Genomic DNA, 19,723 nt, shown 5'->3' on the forward strand with positions numbered 1-19,723 from the left:
TGTCCCTGTATTGTGTCCTGTACCGTGTCCCTGCATTGTGTCCTGTACCGTGTCCCTGCATTGTGTCCTGTACCGTGTCCCTGTATTGTGTCCTGTACCGTGTCCCTGTATTGTGTCCCTGTACCGTGTCCCTGCATTGTGTCCTGTACCGTGTCCCTGCATTGTGTCCTGTACCGTGTCTCTGTACCGTGTCCCTGTATTGTGTCCTGTACCGTGTCCCTGTACCGTGTCCCTGTATTGTGTCCTGTACCGTGTCCTGTACCGTGTCCTGTACCGTGTCCCTGTATTGTGTCCTGTACCGTGTCCCTGTATTGTGTCCTGTACCGTGTCTCTGTACCGTGTCCCTGTATTGTGTCCTGTACCGTGTCCCTGTATTGTGTCCCTGTACCGTGTCCCTGCATTGTGTCCTGTACCGTGTCCCTGTATTGTGTCCTGTACCGTGTCCCTGTATTGTGTCCTGTACCATGTCTCTGTACCGTGTCCCTGTATTGTGTCCTGTACCGTGTCCCTGTACCGTGTCCCTGTATTGTGTCCTGTACCGTGTCCCTGTATTGTGTCCTGTACCGTGTCCCTGTATTGTGTCCTGTACCGTGTCTCTGTACCATGTCTCTGTACCATGTCCCTGTATTGTGTCCTGTATTGTGTCCTGTATTGTGTCCTGTACCGTGTCCCTGTATTGTGTCCTGTACCGTGTCCCTGTACCGTGTCCCTCTATTGTGTCCTGTACCGTGTCCCTGTATTGTGTCCTGTACCGTGTCCCTGTACCGTGTCCCTCTATTGTGTCCTGTACCGTGTCCCTGTATTGTGTCCTGTACCGTGTCCCTGTACCGTGTCCCTCTATTGTGTCCTGTACCGTGTCCCTGTACCGTGTCCCTCTATTGTGTCCTGTACCATGTCCCTGTATTGTGTCCTGTACCGTGTCCCTGTATTGTGTCCTGTACCGTGTCCCTGTACCGTGTCTCTGTACCGTGTCTCTGTACCATGTCCCTGTATTGTGTCCTGTACCGTGTCCCTGTATTGTGTCCTGTACCGTGTCCCTGTACCGTGTCTCTGTACCGTGTCTCTGTACCATGTCCCTGTATTGTGTCCTGTACCGTGTCTCTGTACCGTGTCTCTGTATTGTGTCCTGTACCGTGTCTCTGTACCGTGTCCCTGTACCATGTCCCTGTATTGTGTCCTGTACAGTGTCCCTGTATTGTGTCCTGTACCGTGTCCCTGTATTGTGTCCTGTACCGTGTCCCTGTACCGTGTCTCTGTACCATGTCCCTGTATTGTGTCCTGTACCGTGTCCCTGTACCGTGTCTCTGTACCATGTCCCTGTATTGTGTCCTGTACCGTGTCCCTGTACTGTGTCCTGAACCATGTCTACCATGTCCTGTGCTGTGTTTCTACAGAAATTCAGGAGATTATTTTTCTTCATCAAAGCCGCATTTGGCATCACAATCAATGGGAGAGGTAAGTCATAACTCTTTGGTTTACAGGCACAGCTTTTTTTCAAAGATTTATTTTTGGTACAGAGTAAAAAAATAAAAATAAATAAATAACACTCTTTAATCCAGCTTTTGTTTCTTTAGACACTATAAGTGCCCAAATCTGTTTTTATATCAGCTACCCACAGTCACCTGCACAAAAACCCTGGGAGATGGCAAGAATTTCATTGCAAGCCAGACATTTCCACTACAATGTTATAGCCCTGTCAGTTCAACACAGGAAACATGCTTAGAGGAGTAGAAGGCACAGGATGACTTCATCAGCGTTCTGCTGCTCATGCACTGTCCAATCACAGGCTGGGGGGCGGAGAGATAACTAATTCAGCATAAGTTCAGCAGTAGATACAATCAATACAAGATTTTGGTAGTGATGATGGTGGACACATCTAGGGCAGCGAATGCAATACATACACCTATGATTTCTGCCTGGAGCCCCGCCCTAATCCCAGCTTTCTTCTTACCTTAAAGAAGCCGTGTTTTCTGTTGCGTTGCCCCAGCCACAGTGTACTTCCTGGCGAAAGGTTGGTTTCCGGAGGATCTATTACACGCTCGTAGATCCTACAAAAGTAAAATCAGAAATTTAGAGTCAGCAAATGGAGATTTCCAACAAAACAGCTGCAGAGTATTCCAATTATCCAATAAAAACCCATAAAACATGCCACGCTCATAAGAAAATATAACCCAGATGGGTCCCAAGCCCTATACTCCATAGAAGCCATGGTTTTCATAAATGATTCTGTATAGACTGGTCCTGTGGTATCTTTTCTTATCAATTGTTGGAAGGAAGAATGCTGGGGGGGGGGGACAACTAGTATTCCTCCTGAAGTAGTTAGGTGGAAATGGAGGGAGGGCCATTTTCTTCCACGGTTGATTCTGGCCTGGTGGGGTAGAGAATGGGCAGACTGGTTCGAGATGATAGAAAGGCAACAGTAACTGAAATAACCATTCGTTATATCCAAGGTATGCAGAATACCATCTGTAAATGCACAACACATCCAACTTTAAAGCAGATGGACTACAGAAGCAGAAGACCACACCGGGTGCCACTCCTGTCAGCTAAGAACAGGAAACTGAGGCTACAATTCACACAGGATCACCAAAATTGAACAATAAGAGATTGAAAAAACGTTTCCTGGTCTGATGAGTCTGGATTTCAGCTCCGACATTCAGAATTTGGCGTAAACAACACGAAAGCATGGATCCATCCTGCCTTGTATCACCGGTTCAGGCTGGTGGTGGGGGTGTAATGGTGTGGGGGGGATATTTTCTTTGCACACTTCGGGCCCCTTAGTACCAATTGATCATGGTTTATACACCACGGCCTACCTGAGTATTGTTGCTGACCATGTCCATCCCTTTATGACTACAGTGTCCCCATCTTCTGATGGCTCCTTCCAGCAGGATAATGCACCATGTCACAAAGCTCCAATCATCTCACCACTGGACAATGAGGTCCCTGTACTCCAATGGCCTCCACACTCACCACATCTCATCCAATAGAGCACCTTTGGGATGTGGTGGAACGGAAGATTGGCATCATGGATGTGTAGCCGACTGATCTGCAGGAACCGTGTGATGTTATCATGTCACTATGGAGCAAAATCTCTGAGGAACATTTCCAACACCTTGTTGTATCTATGCCACCAAGAATGAAGGCAAAAGGGGGTCCTAATAAAGTGGCTGGTGTGTGTATATATATATATATACAGTATCTCACAAAAGTGAGTACACCCCTCAGTCACATTTCTGTAAATATTTTCTTCTATCTTTTCATGTGACAACACTGAAGAAATGACACTTGTCTACAATGTAAAGTAGTGAGTGTACAGCTTGTATAACAGTGTAAATTTGCTGTCCCCTCAAAATAACTCAACACACAGCCAATAATGTCTAAACCGCTGGCAACAAAAGTGAGTACACCCCTAAGTGAAAATGTCCAAATTGGGCCCAAAGTGTCAATATTTTGTGTGCCCACCATTATTTTCCAGCACTGCCTTAACCCTCTTGGGCATGGAGTTCACCAGAGCTTCACAGGTTGTCACTGGAGTCCTCTTCCACTCCTCCATGATGACATCACGGAGCTGGTGGATGTTAGAGACCTTGTGCTCCTCCACCTTCCATTTGAGGATGTCCCACAGATGCTCAATAGGGTTTAGGTCTGGAGACATGCTTGGCCAGTCCATCATCTTTACCCTCAGCTTCTTTAGCAAGGCAGTGGTGGTCTTGAAGGTGTGTTTGGGGTGGTTATCATGTTGGAATACTGCCCTGCGGCCCAGTCTCTGAAGGGAGGGGATCATGCTCTGCTTCAGTATATCACAGTACATGTTGGCATTCATGGTTCCCTCAATGATCTGTAGCTCCCCAGTGCCGGCAGCACTCATGCAGCCCCAGACCATGACACTCCCACCACCATGCTTGACTGTAGACAAGACACACTTGTCTTTGTACTCCTCACCTGGTTGCCGCCAGTGTTATACAAGCTGTACACTCACTACTTTACATTGTAGCAAAGTGTCATTTCTTCAGTGTTGTCACATGAAAAGATAGAAGAAAATATTTACAAAAATGTGAGATACTGTGTATGTATATATATATATATATATATATATATATATATATATATATATATACAGCATTAGCTTATGTTTAAAAGGAAATAAGACAAGAAAAGGAACTCTCACTAGTACATCAAGTACACATTTGACTTATGTGTTGTCTATAAAGATGGATCCCGGCTCTGCTCAGCCAAACTCAAACTCTTCAAATTTAATCACCTTCCTCAACAAAATCACCATAATTCATAATCCGCCCCGGAGAAGCTGAGAAAAGTGCAAAGTTATCATTTTCACCCGAAACAGTCAATACGTTTCCGAGAAACGCAACCTTCCCAATCTATAGGAACAAACATCAAAGGCTAATGAAACCCTGACATATCGGATCTGGATTTACTTCACTTAGTTACATTGACTGGATGGAGGGTGGGGATGGGAGAGACGTACCTGGAGGACAATGCCCGGGGCATGAAGATTAATAGACTTGTTACCCCTGATTGTCTAGTAACAGAATCGGCTATATATTTGTATATTGCTATGCTTTGTCAATTTGGCCATACAGTAGATGTAAAGAAACAGCACAACTTGGCTGGCAGATATACCCCAAAATACAAATCATCCCTTATGGCTCACTAATGCAGCAAGGGCGTTCCCCCTATTGGGAAAACAAACCCACCCTCCAACCAAGCAACTCTGGTTTTCAAAAATCATTGACATTCCACAAATTAACTTGTTTAAGTTTATCTCACAAAACAGAGTACACCCCTCACATTTTTGTAAATCTTTTCTTCTATCTTTTCATGTGACAACACTGAAGAAATGACACTTTGCTACAATGTAAAGTAGTGAGTGTACAGCTTGTATAACAGTGTAAATTTGCTGTCCCCTCAAAATAACTCAACACACAGCCATTAATGTCTAAACCGCTGGCAACAAAAGTGAGTACATATAGCGGCGGCCGTGCCCACTCTCTGGCGTGGCGCCAGGACTTAGACGTCGCCACGCATGCGCCATTGCGTGTGTGCCGTGGCCAGTGGCGCCAGCGCGTTGACGTCATCGCACGTGTGCCATTGAGTGTTTGCCGAGATCAGCCCGTGATATATATATTTTATTTTTTTGTCCTTTATTTATCTGCCCCAGGAAAAATTGGGTGGCCTGGGAGATATAAAAGGTCAGCTGCCATCTACAGCTTTTCGGCCGAGCTGTTCGTCGTTGTTCCCTGTAAAGGACGGGCCGGTCAGGGGAGGTGTTCATTAATGTCCTCCTGGAGATATTCTTCTGTAGTTTGAGTCTTCATCTAATTTCGGTCTTTATTACGAAGCACAGTATGAGGCATTTTCTATCTGCCGAATCTATGGGGATAGCGGCTTCTTACCTGAGCACATGGCTGGCAGGAAATTAGCGATTCCTCAGCTCTGTTTCCAGAATTTTAATTCGGCCAGACAAAGCACACAGATGACGCCCAAAGAGTCTTCTGTGCCACCCGGGATGGGAAAACAGAGTCAGATCTCTCCCACTCGCCTCAAACTCAACCAAAGTGCCATCTGCCACGGGCGCGATCCGCGTCAGCCTGACTCCGGCAAAGGCTTCCAGGCAGGTCTGCCTCGCGGCTTTATTTATTTATCTACCTAGATTAAACTTTTATTACAGAGGGAACCGGCGCCCGACAATGTCAATCTCTGGTTTGCCAAATTGAAAATCAAATAACGAGGAATAAACAATGTAGAGTTATTTCTGGGAAGGGAGTGAGGAGGCATTGGAGCCGTGAAAACATACCAAATACTTCCCAACCGTTGTAAAAGAGAAGAAGAAAACTCAATGCAAGTCATTTGCCCTGCTAAGACTTCAAAGGACAAGAGGTAGTCAGAGGTGTAGCATCGGCGGGGCCACAGGGGCAGTTTCCCAGGGGCGCAAAATTCTGACGGGGACTAAGTTAGTAACAAGTAACGTGAGAAGAGGCGGGAGATCAGTCTGTGCATGCTACTACTAGGAAGAAGGAGCACGGAATAGACAATCTTAGGTGTGTGCTTATAAAAAAAAAATGTGTGCAGGTCTATTCATCCTGTGAGACTGATCATACATTTGTTCTAGAAATGGGGCAAAATCAAATGTTATTAGCCTATTTTCTCTCCAAGTCAAATGTTATTCGTTCAAGCAAAATAGAAAGGATAAGGAAAATACTGCATTATGGCCTCTAGGTGGAGCTGATGATCATTTCAAATACTTATTTACTATGATCACCACCTCCATCTAGTGGCCATAAAGAGGTATTTTCCTGATCCATTCTATTTTGTTTGAATGACAAGCATTTGCCCTGGAGAGAAATAAGCCTACCACTTGATTTTGCTCCCATTCACACAGAATAAGTGTACTGTACATTAAGATGCATGTGAACTTTTTATAAATACACCCCCCCAGGAGTTATTTTATGAAATCTGCAAATGACAACAGGAAAGCAAAGTTGTCCAAGGGGTCAGGTGGCACAGTAAGAAGAGCTACAGATGTCCTAGGTTCAGATCTGGATCTTGACATAATACAGGCAGCAATAAGCCCCACCAGATGGTCTAATCCTTCCCCCACTGTAATCAAAACCAAAAAAGTTTTGACCGACATTGAACGTTTTATTATTCAGCAAAAAGGCAGTCAACGCGTTTCAGGGACAAAACAACCCCCCCCCTTCATCAGGGCTTTAGCACTTGTCAGAATGGTTATAGTGTTAGTTCACCTTTACTGAAAAAAAACAAAATGGTGAACTAATACCGTACACCCTCCCCTCCAAGTTCTACCACACTTACCTTCAGGGTCACTCTTTTACTTTATCCCCGAAGCACTGTATGAGGAGAGGGAGAAGAGTGGGATTTCAAATCCCCAGAATTCTAAAGTGTGACTCCTGAAGCAGTGGTGGCTGGTGTTTTTTTTGGGGGGGGCAAACAACCACCCGTCCCCCCTGAGTGACACTCAACCCCCCCGCTGTTTGTCGGCGGGCTCTGTGTCCTCTCCTCCAAGGTGGCTTCCTGTTCCACCCCTAATCCTCCTAGGCATCTAATAGGATTGCCTATCCTTTCAGCCAATCGGGTGACTGGTGTCAAAACCCACTTCCTGATTGGCCGGGAGGAAGACCAGTGTTACAACAGTGAATATTGATTCGTTGCTGTAACACACTTGGGTGGGATCAGAGAGCACTCTCTGCGACCAGAGCTCACCCTATAATGAAGCCTATTACAGCCTCTGGCTCTAATCGGTGCGTCAAAAAAACAGCTGCTCTGCATTGGAATCCATGTGCAGGTGTCCTGAAAGGGGCTGGACACATGGATAGGGGAGGCGGTGATGGACGGGGGGGGGGCGTGCACCCTTAATGGAAGGGCCGAATGTCAGAAACCATGAATCAGACTGAGACAGAAGTACAGTTACATCACACTTGTTTAATAATAATAAAGAAAAGGTAAATAGAGTAAATGTAGTTAAAACATAGCCAGAGGTCAGGAACCGGAACGCATAGTCAGACAAGCCAAAACATCAGGGAACGAAAGATGCACTTATTAGAACAGCAAGCAGGAACTGGAGCCATAGGGAATGTCAGCCAAGCAAGTCTTTGAAAGGAACACTGGAGAGCATCTCTAGAGATGTGACCAAGGTGAAGGCAGTGATCATCTGGGCTGGACGGCTTAAGTAGGCAGTACTGACGAGCAGGATCATCAACAGGTGAGTCACTGTGGAGAGATAGAAGCTGCCAATTAGCCGACAGCTGAGCGGCCAGCTCAGAGAAGGAAGGGCTGAGCCCAGCCCTGACACCGCCCCTGTCCTGAAGGAAAACCAGTCTCCAGAGCCTGCCTAGTGAATTTATACGTGCTAATAAAGCCCTTGACATTATAGGAGGTAAAGGTGAGCACTAAAAGGCCCTTACCAGAGCTCCTGATGGTGAAGATGGGTTTTGCTGCCTGTTTTTTCCAGGTTCTGGCCCTCAGGATCATCCCACCAGGAGGTGAGTAAGCTGGGGTCTAGTATCAGGTTTAGCAGATAGGGATCAAGCAGGAGTGTAGTCAGAAAACAAGCCATAGTTCGGCAACAAGTAGTTGCAGGTTTGGATCAAGCAGAAGCTTAGTTGAGGAACAAGCCAAATGTTGGTAACGAGTGATAGTGAAGATACGGATGGTAGCAGGAGCTCAAGGCACAAGATATTGGCTGGAGGAGGGCACAATAAACTGGCAAATGGGAAGTGCAAAGACATGACCTAAATATGAACATCATGGGAGAAGAAAGGACTTCAAGGGTCACCAGAAAAAAGACAGAATGTAACATTGTCCCAGGGATCAGGCAGAGAGCTCTCCAACATGTCAGGTGGCACACTGAGAAGATCTTCTACCAAATGCAAAAGAGGTCCTGGGTTCAGATCTGGATCCTGACAAAAATATCACAGGCAGCAAGTCCCGCCATGCATTTTAATCCCCCCCCCCCCCCACCTAAAACTAAAAAAGTTTTAACTGACTTTGAACTTTTTATTATTCACTTGCTCCTACAAAACAGAGCTGCCGTGTGATCAGTATATTGTCTAGGGTATGCATTCGCTCTGTTTAAACTGCTCTGTTGAGCGGTTAAAAAGGACAAATCTGAACGACAATTTATTTCCCCACTAGAATTAATTTGTGTACATCCTATTCAACAAGCTAGAGTCCATCTTAAACACAAATCAATGATTTGACAGGCCAATTAGTTCAGTAGCAAACGGATAGACTGTTATTAAGCTCATTGACCGATGAGCACCAGACTAAGACTCCTCTCGGCATTGCACTTCTGTAAACCTCTGCAGAACAGTGCCGCTTTTCACCTCCCTGGTTATCTCTCAATAACCGCTAACACCTGTACTTCACTTACAGCTATTTTAAGTTGTTTTGTCTCTGGCAGTAATATAAATTTATGCCTCTCCTGAAAAACAAACAAGCTGGTCTAAAGTATCTTCAACAATCCAGCACTCCAGCAAAGAAAGCTCTGCAGAGTCACAGATCTGTCCCAGTCGGGCACACATTATCAAACCAAATATGAAGGTCTCATTCCTGGTAGAGTACATGTCAGAAAGATCAAGGCAGCCAATTCCAGCACATGCATGTGTACATGTGAAAAGATCTGCTCATGGATTTGTGCACATACTCTATGCCCATACATGTGTCTTGCAGCGTGCACACGCTTTGCCAATTCTGCCACCAAGCTGGCTATTTAATGGCGAGGCCAGCAAGACTCCAGTGCTGAGAGATTCTCAGCTGTACTTCTGTGACCAGTAATTCTGAATCCGGTCCCAATTCCAGTTGCTGACCTGTCTTGTTCCCGACTCATTTCTGATTCCCCCCCAAGTCTGCTAATTTGCTTCTGTATTGACCCTGACTTAGTGATGCTGCCATGAACAGGTATGACCAGAACTGCATGGACAACAACAGAGGGAACCAAACGCATGTAAAGTGAGAAAATGTAATTTATTAATGTAAGTGAATATAGATACAAACACCTCCAATACAACACAGTGCACAACAAACCAACTACCAGACAGAGACCCACAAATAACAACAGTTAAACAGGTATATACAATAGACGGGTAATACCAGAATCGTAAATGTAACCAGGCCAAGGACATCAACGGGAGATGTCGGCAAGGAGCAAACATGACAGGGAGAAGGTGGACGGGATCAGGCTGCAGAGCAAGGGTACAAGGTAACAGGGTCAAAGGAGGGATAGGTTCAGTTTCCAGGTTCAAGTTCCAGGGTTCAGGTACAGAGGATCACGGGTACAGGTCAGGGCTCAAGGACAATACCAGGGCAAGTGTGTGAGTGCTTGATTAATACACATCTCCTGCAATCAGCCTCAGGTGACACCTGATTGCAGGAGATAATATAGGCTCCACACTGCCGGGAGGCACCCGCTGGTGGACACCAGTACTGCGGCCCAAGGATCAGACAGTGCCATCAGCAGGTGAAACCTTTCCTCACAGTTCCAGACTGCCAGGAGACACCTGCTGGTGGACACCAGTACTGCAAGCCAAAGGTCTAACAGCACCACCAGCAGGTGAAACCTTTCTTGACAGATGCAGCATCAGGGGTCACAATTGTGACCCAGCCCATGCTCCTAGGGGCCCATGTAGCCTCCCTGTCGCATTAAGTTTTACACTGTGTCACTGGGGGAAAGAGCTTTCTGCGTCAACTTGCGTAGGTCCCAGGCCCTATGAGTTTCCGGTTTCACCTACACAGGGTGTTTGGGCAAGCCCTTTCCCCCCAGTGGTGTACTCTCTGCTCAGTACCCCCACCCAGCCCAGTACAGCACCTCCCTGCCCTGCTCAGCCCAGTTCAACTGTGCACATGCACACGAGGTGGGGGCCACACTGTGAGCTGTGGGGTAAGAACAGTGAGCTTGTAAGTGAATCTGGAAGTCAAAGGGGTTTGAATGGGTTCCAGGCTGGGCACTCTGAGTTTCCTCTTTTACATACAGTATAAGCCCACTACTTTTGACCCGGCAGCTCAGCTTAGAGTGAAGCAGCAGGTGATGTGGGGGGGTTAACTTTTGCTTTGGGGATCACAAGCTTCAAGCTACACCTCTTCCCTGACTTGTTCTCCAACTGAAATTTCTGACTGCTGCTCTGGTACCTCAGTGCCTGCAAACTGTTGACCTGGCCTGTCCTTGATTCTTCCTGCAGATGTCTATCTTAAAGTTGTAAACGTAAATAATGTGGCGCTTACTCAATATATAAAGTGCAAAAGCTTCCAAAGTGATGCAATAATAAAGTGACAGTGCAATAATCAATAATAATTCAATAGATGAAAATAATTCCAGTTTTTTGACATTTTGGATCATATTTTTGGAATTATTATCACCTATTGAATTTTTGATGCAGCACACAGGTTTAGGCAGGGTAGCTATTAAATTTATCTGCCAAGTGATAGTTGCCTTGGCCAATGGTTAGGAGGTTAATTGATTTCACCCTAATTCTGGAATTGCTGCACTTCTCTCTTCTGTTGCTAGGTGGCCGGGTATCTGGTGACATTACATAAGACAAGGGCATTGCAAGGACAGATTAAGAATGAATGGGGTGTCTCAGGCAATGGGCAGGGATTTTCTTGACTCTTTGGGCCTGCTGGGTGGGCCTATTTATTTGGGTGAGGTCAGGTGATCAGGGTTTTTGTGCCACCTGGATGGCTGTCTGGGTGGACGTGTGTTGTGCTGCCCCGGGCTGCTAGGCCAAAGCCTGAGGCCTATCCCGGGGCCATCTGGCTGCTAGGCTTTCTGAGGGCCTATCCAGAAGCAAGAAAGCAGCATAGGGTTCGGCTTGCAGTCCAATCAGAAGTGACCTGATTGGAAGAGAACCAGTCGTGGTCAGAGGTAGAGGGGAAGCTGTCGCCACTAAGGGACCAACCACTTTATTACCAGGGACCACGGTGAGTAGCTGAAGCAAGTACCAGAGCAGTCTTCTCACCAACCGGGGACGGTGAAGAATTGGGAAACTTCAGCAGGTGCCAAGCCAGGGACCCAGCCAGCGGAGGTGATGCTTGCAGAGCAGTGTTGTGTGCCAAGCCAGGGACTGAACAGGCCAGCGGGGTGACGCTTGAGGAGTATCTGTGAATGCCAAGCTAGGAACCCAGCAGAGAAGCAAGGTTAACACTTGAGGAAGATACTGAGTGAGAAGGTTGGAAGAGCTCAGGAGATCCAGTGGCAGTGGATCAGCAAGTCTAGTGAAAGACTGGGAGCTCAGTTGAGTGAAGATCTACAAGGGGAGATTGAAGAGGAAGTGAAGAAGTTAATTACAACTTGTGTTAGAAACTGTTACAAGACTGTTGCCACAGGAGACAGGGACTCATGCAGATGTGGTGTCTTGCTGGATGCCTTTCCCTGCATGGCTGTCTGCCAGTCTTGGAGTCTGCCAATTAACATTGCAACTACTTAAGGGTGTCCTGGCCCTAACCCTCTCTCCCACAGTTCTGTTCAAAAGACAATAAATCTCTTTGCAACCAAGAAGTGTCTGGCACCCATTGATCCACCTTGCATTACACCCACCATGCCTTGTAACCCACTTTACACAGAAGGATGTCAGCTGTTCCTAACTCTGGAGGTCACCATTAGGCCTTTGGGGACCCGGGACCTTGGTACATTATTATGGATTATTGCATTGTCGCTTTATTATTGCATTGTCACTTTCAAAGCTTTTGCAGTTTATATATTGAGTAGGCGCCACATTATTTACTATTATCATTGACTCATACACATTTGGTTACATAGTAGGTGAAGTTGAAAAAAGACACAAGTCCATCAAGTCCAACCTATGAAAGTCCATCAAATCCAACCGATGATTTGCGCATTAGTATTCTTATTAATATCTTACTGTTGTACATCATCACTAGAACAAATGGAACAATGCAGAGTTTCAATCGAATGGGGGAAAAAAGTACGGCAACAACAAAATGCCATCCCAACTGTGCACTATGGTGGAGGGAGTATGTAACGATGTAGGGTTGCTCTAGCACTTTGGGCTCAGGGTGGCTTTCGATCATGTGTCAGGCAATTTCACATGGCATTGGTTTGTGGTCCAGTGATTGCTGGGGCATTCAACATTACAACAACCCAAAACAAAGAAATGTTTGATGAAAAAATCAACCCAGGGGCTGTGATATTTGTGGAGGGGGGAGGGGTTGTTCCGGATCCCTAGCCAGCCACGTTTGTAAAAGTCAACAGTCTTTGTTTTGAAAAATTCCAACAAAAACAGCTGACTTACCGGCATGAAAAACAAACAAGTCCATCAATCTCTGGAACAAATTAAGACTTTGGCTCACCGCCAGCATAAACGTGTCCCTTAATGGGGTTTAAAAGTCCCCACCTGCTTCAGGGGTCCAAAGAAAAGGTCACCACAGCTCTGCTTTGTCTCATTAACCAAACAATATACAGCTTTTTCTCTCCTGATCCACATACAGTAACACCTCATGGACCCCTGCTGGCTGCTTCCTGCCCCTTTTAGCCCTCTCTCGCAGGTGGATTAACCCTTTCAGGACCAAGATACATGTAGTCAGGTCTGGAGGCTATTTCCCACCAATGGCCTCTGAATTTCAGGACCCATATCAGGACTTAATAATCCTGGGAAAACTGTAAATCAGGTTTACCACTCTACCGGATCACCCAAGATCCCCTCACGGCTCACCCTGCATGGGTGAGAATCTCTGAGTACTCCAATTGCCTCTTGTTCCCCTCTGAAAGAAACCACAGCCCAAACAAAGAAGATACATACCTCCTGTCCAGGACCCATCCATGGAATCCTGTACACGACCCATTTAAATGAAAAGTGGATTTCCCAATCCACTGTCCACTGGACTCTACAGTATAACCTTATACTGCAGCCTGCATTTTACAGCCCATTCATAAAATTGAAGCCACAGTGTCCAGTCTGAGGGCCACAGTGTCCAATCTGAGGGCCACAGTGTGCAGGCTGAGGGCCACAGTGTCCAGGCTGGGATGTGTCAAGGAGTTCTCTGTTTGTGATTGAAGAGATCAAGTGACCAAACTCTCCTCCTGAATTTTCGCTCTTCATTTAAATTAATTGCACTTCATTTGCTCACAATTGGTGCAAACATAGTGCTAACCATATCTGTATTACAAAACAATAAAACAATGCAATTCATGAATTTTTGTGTGTTGTTTTTTGTTTTTTTTTTTGCTTTGCTGCTTTGTACATGGGGCCCTTGGTCTCACACAGAAGGAATAACATACACTCTATTACCAAAAGTATTGTGACACCTGCCTTTACACGCACATGAACTTTAATGGCATCCCAGTCTTAGTCTGTAGGCTTCAATATTGAGTGGGCCCACCTTTTGCAGCTATAACAGCTTCAACTCTTCTGGGAAGGCTGTCCACAAGGTTTAGGAGTGTGTCTATGGGAATGTTTGACCATTCTTCCAGAAGAGCATTTGTGAGGTCAGGCACTGATGTGGACAAGTAGGCCTGGCTTGCAGTCTCCACTCTAATTCATCCCAAAGGTATTTTATCGGGCTGAGGTCAGTCAAGTTCCTCCACCCCAAATTCTCTCATCCATGGCTTTATGGACCTTGCTTTGTGCACTGGAGCCCATCATGTTAGAACAGGAAGGGGCCATCCCCAAACTGTTCCCACAAAGTTGGGAGCATGGAATTGTCCAAAATGTATTGGTATGCTGACGCCTTAAGAGTTCCCTTCACTGGAACTAAGGGGGCCAAACCCAACCCCTGAAAAACAACCCCACACCATAATCCCCCCTCCACCAAATGATTCGGACCAGTGCACAAAGCAAGGTCCATAAAGTCATGGATGAGCAAATTTGGGGTGGAGGAACTTGACTGGCCTGCACAGAGTCCTAGTCTCAACGTGATAGAACACCTTTGGGATGAATTAGAGCGGAGACTGCGAGCCAGGCCTTCTCATAAAACATCAGTGCCTGACCTCTTCTGGAATAATGGTCAAACATTCCCATAGACACACTCCTAAACCTTGTGGACAGCCTTCCCAGAAGAGTTGAAGCTGTTATAGCTGCAAAGGGTGGGCCAACTCAATATTGAACCCTACGGACTAAGACTGAGATGCCATTAAAGTTCATGTGTAAAGGCAGGCGTCCCAATTCTTTTTCTTTTTTTTTTTTTCGTCCTTTATTCATCTGCCCCAGAAAAAATTGGACGGCCTGGGAGATATAAAAGGTCAGCTGACAATATAGTGTATTTCACAATCATTAAGTCAGAAGTGTGACCACAGCCCCACCCAATGTTGTGGTGGGAGGTTGTAGTAGGCACCTCAAGCTAAAGATCCCAAAAATACAAAATAGGAAAATGTTTAGAATACAAAAACAAACAAAAACAAAATTCCTTCTTACCTCTGCTCAGGTCTGAAGGAGAACAGGTCACATTTTAGGAGCCAGTCGTGCAGAACTCCAACAAATGTCCATGGATTTAGGATTTAGTATCTTTTTTTTTTAATCACAGCTGTAACAAAGTGCACGTTTCTTTTCCTAATGTCAAGCTGGTGCTGTTGCTGGCTCTAAGTAACTGCAGGCTAAGTTTTCAAACACTCGATCTAGCCGACATCATGGTTTCCTCCACAAGAAATGAAGAACCGATACACTTTATTAAAGTTACTTATAACTGACAGAACCTCAGAAAATGCAACCCCAAGCATCACATAAATGCATATCTTAACCGAGTTCCCAGCATGAGCGGAACACAAACCGCATCTACATGCTGTATAAAACATATCCCAGCGGGATCCCTCGGGGAGGCAGAGAAAGGCAGGCGAGGGGCTTACAGCTTGCCAGGAATTGTTATAAGCTGCTCAAATGTAATATTAGATTTCAGGCTGCTGCAGTCATTTCTTTGGAGAACTTTACAAACAGGTACACAAACACTGATATACAGTCACAGTTACAGGATAACAGCTGAGGCATGAATACGAAAAATTAAATATAGTCAATGTACTCATAGAAAACGTATGCGTCCAAAGGATGTCACCAACAAAAAAACGCAACATCTTGGATCTCTTTCAATATCCTGGAATATGGATTAATGAAAGCCTGAAAAACAATGATGACATCAGAGGTTAAAATCTCCAAGGCCAAAGTTTATAGGGACCCAAGAGGTGATGAGAAACAATCTTCCTCCTGCTATAAATGCAAGTCTGCTCCATTCTCAGGTATGGTGCAGAAACATTTTCCCTCACAATGACTCTTATTAAGAAGTTCTGAACTGTGGTGCAAAATGGATCAATGAAATCCCAAAGAACACTGTTGATGGAATCACCAAGGCCAAAGTGAAAGTTTTAAACGGTGATGCTATCGTAGGCTCTTAAAAATCATCTAGACAGACAAGGCCATGAATAAAGAGATGTTGCAAGGAGTCAAGGAAGCAAAACCACATCAAAGTGCCCAGAGAAAATCTTCGTATGCCCCCAACCACTTTATAAGAAGAGTATTTCATATTTTAGGTTATCTGAGCTAATACTTGAAAATGGATGAATAAGGCAAGTAACCATCCTGAAGAACACTGTTAATGGAAATTGCCAAGGCCAAAGACAAAGTTTCTGGAGACACAAGAGGTTATGAGGAACAATCTCCCTCCATGCACGAAGAGGAGGGAGATGGCTACAAAGTCTGGAATGCTCTTAGAGAAGGTTTATGTCTCCAGTAAAGAAGATCACACGTTTTGAACTGTGGTGCTACTAGAGCAGTGGTTCTCAACCTCACTAGTGCCGTGACCCCTTGATAAAATTTCCCAAGTTGTGGGGACCCCTAAAAGTAAAATGATTTCCTTAGCGTGGGTTGTCAGCACCCAAGGCAAGACAAGTAATTTGTGCCCCTAACCCACGGACATTTAGCGCTCCCTGAGTCCCTTCCACTCGTACAGTATTAAAACCCCTTATGGTACATTTTAGGATGTACCGCTCTTGCTCTCTTTGCTCTCTTTGTTCTCCTTTTAACTCTCTCTATCCTAATATCGTTTATTTCCCCATCCCTCTCTCTAGCCATCTTTCTTGTTCTTTCTCTTATTCTTTCCTCTCTCTTTTTCTTTGTTCTTCCCCCTCTTTTTCTCTCCCTTCCATGTATTCTCTATTTTTATTCCTTCTCTTACTCCTTGGTTGTGGTGGGGAGTAATGGGATGAGTGGCAGTGCTGGTGGGGATAGGGATCAGTGGCAGTGCTGGGGGGGGGGTTCTGATCAGCCAACTTAGGTGCTCTTGATCAAGGTCATCTGCTGGTCTGAGAACTGTAGTGGAGACTTTTAATGCCAACTCTAATCACAGGTGGTGTTACTCACTGTGTCTCCAGCTTTGTGGTGTCTCGTAGTAGTGACACCTATGCCTAAATCAGGAGATAGGGTCTCCTCCAGAAACCCCCACTTCACATTCCTCACCAATCAGCTAACCTCTAGTCTCTGCCCCCCCAGCCATGCCCTGAACTGAGTGGGCGGCTACGAAGAGGCTGAGTGGGCGGCCGCGGGCTCCAGGGACAGCTCTGCTGGGCAGGCGCGAAGAGGCTGGGAGAGCAGCATGGGCTACAGGAACAGCCCAGGATTCGGTGACCCCTGACAAATCGTCATTCAACCCCCAGGTTGAGAACCACTGTACTAGAGACTCTTAAAACTCAGCTAGACAGACATGGCTATGAATAAAGAGGTGTTGCAAGGAGTCAAGGAAGCAAAACCACAGCAAAGTGCCCAGAGAAAATTTTTGTAGGCCCCAACCACTTTGTAAGAAGAGTATTTCATAATTTAGGTTATCTGAGCTAATACTTGAAAATGGAAGCACAGAGAACAGAACAAGTAACCAACCTTGATATCTCGGAATAATCAAAGAAATCCTGAAGAGCAAAGTTGATGGAATCACCCAGGCCAAAGACAAAATTTTTGGATACACAAGAGATTATGAGGAACAATCTCCCTCCCTGCACAAAGAGAAGATTGCTTCAAAGTCTGGTACGTTCTTAGAGAAGGTTTAAGTCTCTAATAAAGAATATCACAAGTTTTGAACTGTAGTGCTACTGGAGGCTCTTGAAAATCAGCTAGACAGACATGGCTATGAATAAAGAGGTGTTGCAAGGAGTCAAGGAAGCAAAATCACATCAAAGTGACCAGAGAAAATCTTTGTGTGCCCCAACCACTTTATAAGAAGAGTATTTCATATTTTAGGTTATCTGAGCTAATACTTGCAAATGAAAGAATATAGCAAGTAACCAACTTCTGATACCGCAGAATATTCAATAAAATCCTGAAGAACACTGTTAATGGAATTGCCAAAGACAAAGTTTCTGGAGACACAAGAGATTATGAGGTACAATCTCCCTATATGCACGAACAGGAGATGGCTACAAAGTCTGGAATGCTCTTAGAGAAGGTTTATGTCTCCAGTAAAGAAGATCACAAGTTTTGAACTGTGGTGCTACAAGAGGATCTGGATGGGCAGGGTTTCCAATGAGAAGGTGCTGGAAAGAGTCAATGAAGTAAAACCACATCTGAGGCAAAACTATCTGAAAGAGAAAATGCCACAGTTTTGGCCAAAGCACAAGAAACTTGGCTGGAGGAAAGCTATGAAATATTGTGGAAGGGAGCATGGCAAAGAACGGGAAATAGAGAGGAAGATTATGGTGGATTGATGACATGCAGAAAAATAAACTGCTGGTTTTCAATCCTGGCTGTTAGAGACAGTATGAGTGCCCACTAAAGACTGGAAACCAATCAGAGTTATTCCCAATTGTGTGATCTGATCACCTTGTCAGCTATGACATAGAGATCACAGACAGGCTGGAGGCTCTTATGACAAAAATAAAACCCCTCAGCCTGTGGATGTACTCTGCCACCTTTAGGCTGCAATGTTTATCTGCAGTGCCATCTGCTTAATAGTATAACTGTTATATACAGTTGCCTTATTAAAAAAAATAATTTAAAAACTTTTTTTTTTTAAGCAAAGACCTTTTTTTTACTTTTTATGCACATTTACTTTCTTAAAAGTGTGTACTTATAGATCCTTACGAATATGTATAAATGTATTTAGGTATGCAAATTAATCATAGGGGTTTATTTATGAATGTTTTCACCCAAGGTTCACATAACTTTCAACCAAGATTCACATATTTTACTAAATTAATTTTACCTGCAAAAATGCGTGGATCTTGAGTGAATGTTGTGTGAATCTTGGGTGATAACAGTGATACATGAGTTACTGTAAAGTCAGCTAATGCAGACACTTCTACATTTGGTTTTGCCTTTATTGGAGATCTGCCGGTTGTGTGAGTGTGTAGGTGCGCACTCTCTTTATAAGCAAGGCCTGGGTATATTTCAGTGGCCCCATCAGGAAAAGGCTGTGTGCTCCAGCCAGCAGGGATGTGTGTTCTTGCCAGGAGACAGAGGTGCTCTACTTGAGAGACTACACTTCATGTGGGAGAGACAGAGAGTTGAGGCAGCAACATCATTCTGGGAGACTGAGAGAGGGTCTGCGAGACTGGGAAAGCTGGGAAAACTAGGTGAGTCCAGGAGAACTGAGGGAATCCATAGGTCTCAGAGGACTGAGAGAGCCTGGGGTGTCAAGAGAACCCATATTGAGAGACCAGGGAGGGGGACTTGGTGAATGACACAGACTCACCCGAGGTGTGGAGTCTAAGCACCAACTGGTTCACCAGAGCTCCTGATGGTGGAGATGGGTTTTGCTGCTGTGTTAGTACTAGGTCACTGTCCTCAGGATCGCCCCACCAGGAGATGAGTAAGCCAGGGTCCAAAAGAAGATATATCAGGCAGGGATCAAGCAGAAGATTAGTCAGTAAAGAAGCCAAAGATCGGAAACAAGTGGTTGCAAGTTGGAATCAAGCTGTGGCATAGTTGAGGAACAAGTCAAAGGTTGGTAACGAGTGGTGGTGAAGATACGGACAACAGGAGAGACAAAAGCAAGACAGTGGCTGAAGAAGAGCAGAATAATCAGGCAAACAGGAAGTGAAAAAGCATGGCTTAAATAGGAAGTTCATGGGAGGAACAAGGAGTTCAAGGTTCACCAGAAACAAGGCATAAGGCAGGCTTGTCCAAAAGATCATAGAGGGAGCTGTCCAGCATCTCAGGTGGCTCAGCAGGAAGAGCTACTGCCAGACTAAGCAGAGGTCCTGGGTCCAAATCTTGGTCTTGGCAGATGCTTTAAGTGGAGGCTAAGAGAACAAGCA

At 45.3% G+C, this 19,723-nt stretch overlaps 1 protein-coding gene across 2 annotated transcripts in view; it reads right to left on the reverse strand.

Annotated features, from left to right (window-relative positions):
- The window catches only part of NELL1 (neural EGFL like 1), a 1,046,888-nt gene that overhangs the window by 746,384 nt on the left and 280,781 nt on the right, over positions 1-19,723 (reverse strand). For both annotated transcript variants that reach the window (XM_073604029.1, XM_073604030.1), the window contains exon 5: positions 1,952-2,048. In XM_073604029.1, coding sequence (XP_073460130.1) covers positions 1,952-2,048 — 97 coding nt within the window. The remainder of the gene's footprint in view (positions 1-1,951; positions 2,049-19,723) is intronic.

Source organism: Aquarana catesbeiana, linkage group LG11, assembly GCF_042186555.1.
Source record: "Aquarana catesbeiana isolate 2022-GZ linkage group LG11, ASM4218655v1, whole genome shotgun sequence".
Taxonomy (NCBI): domain Eukaryota; kingdom Metazoa; phylum Chordata; class Amphibia; order Anura; family Ranidae; genus Aquarana; species Aquarana catesbeiana.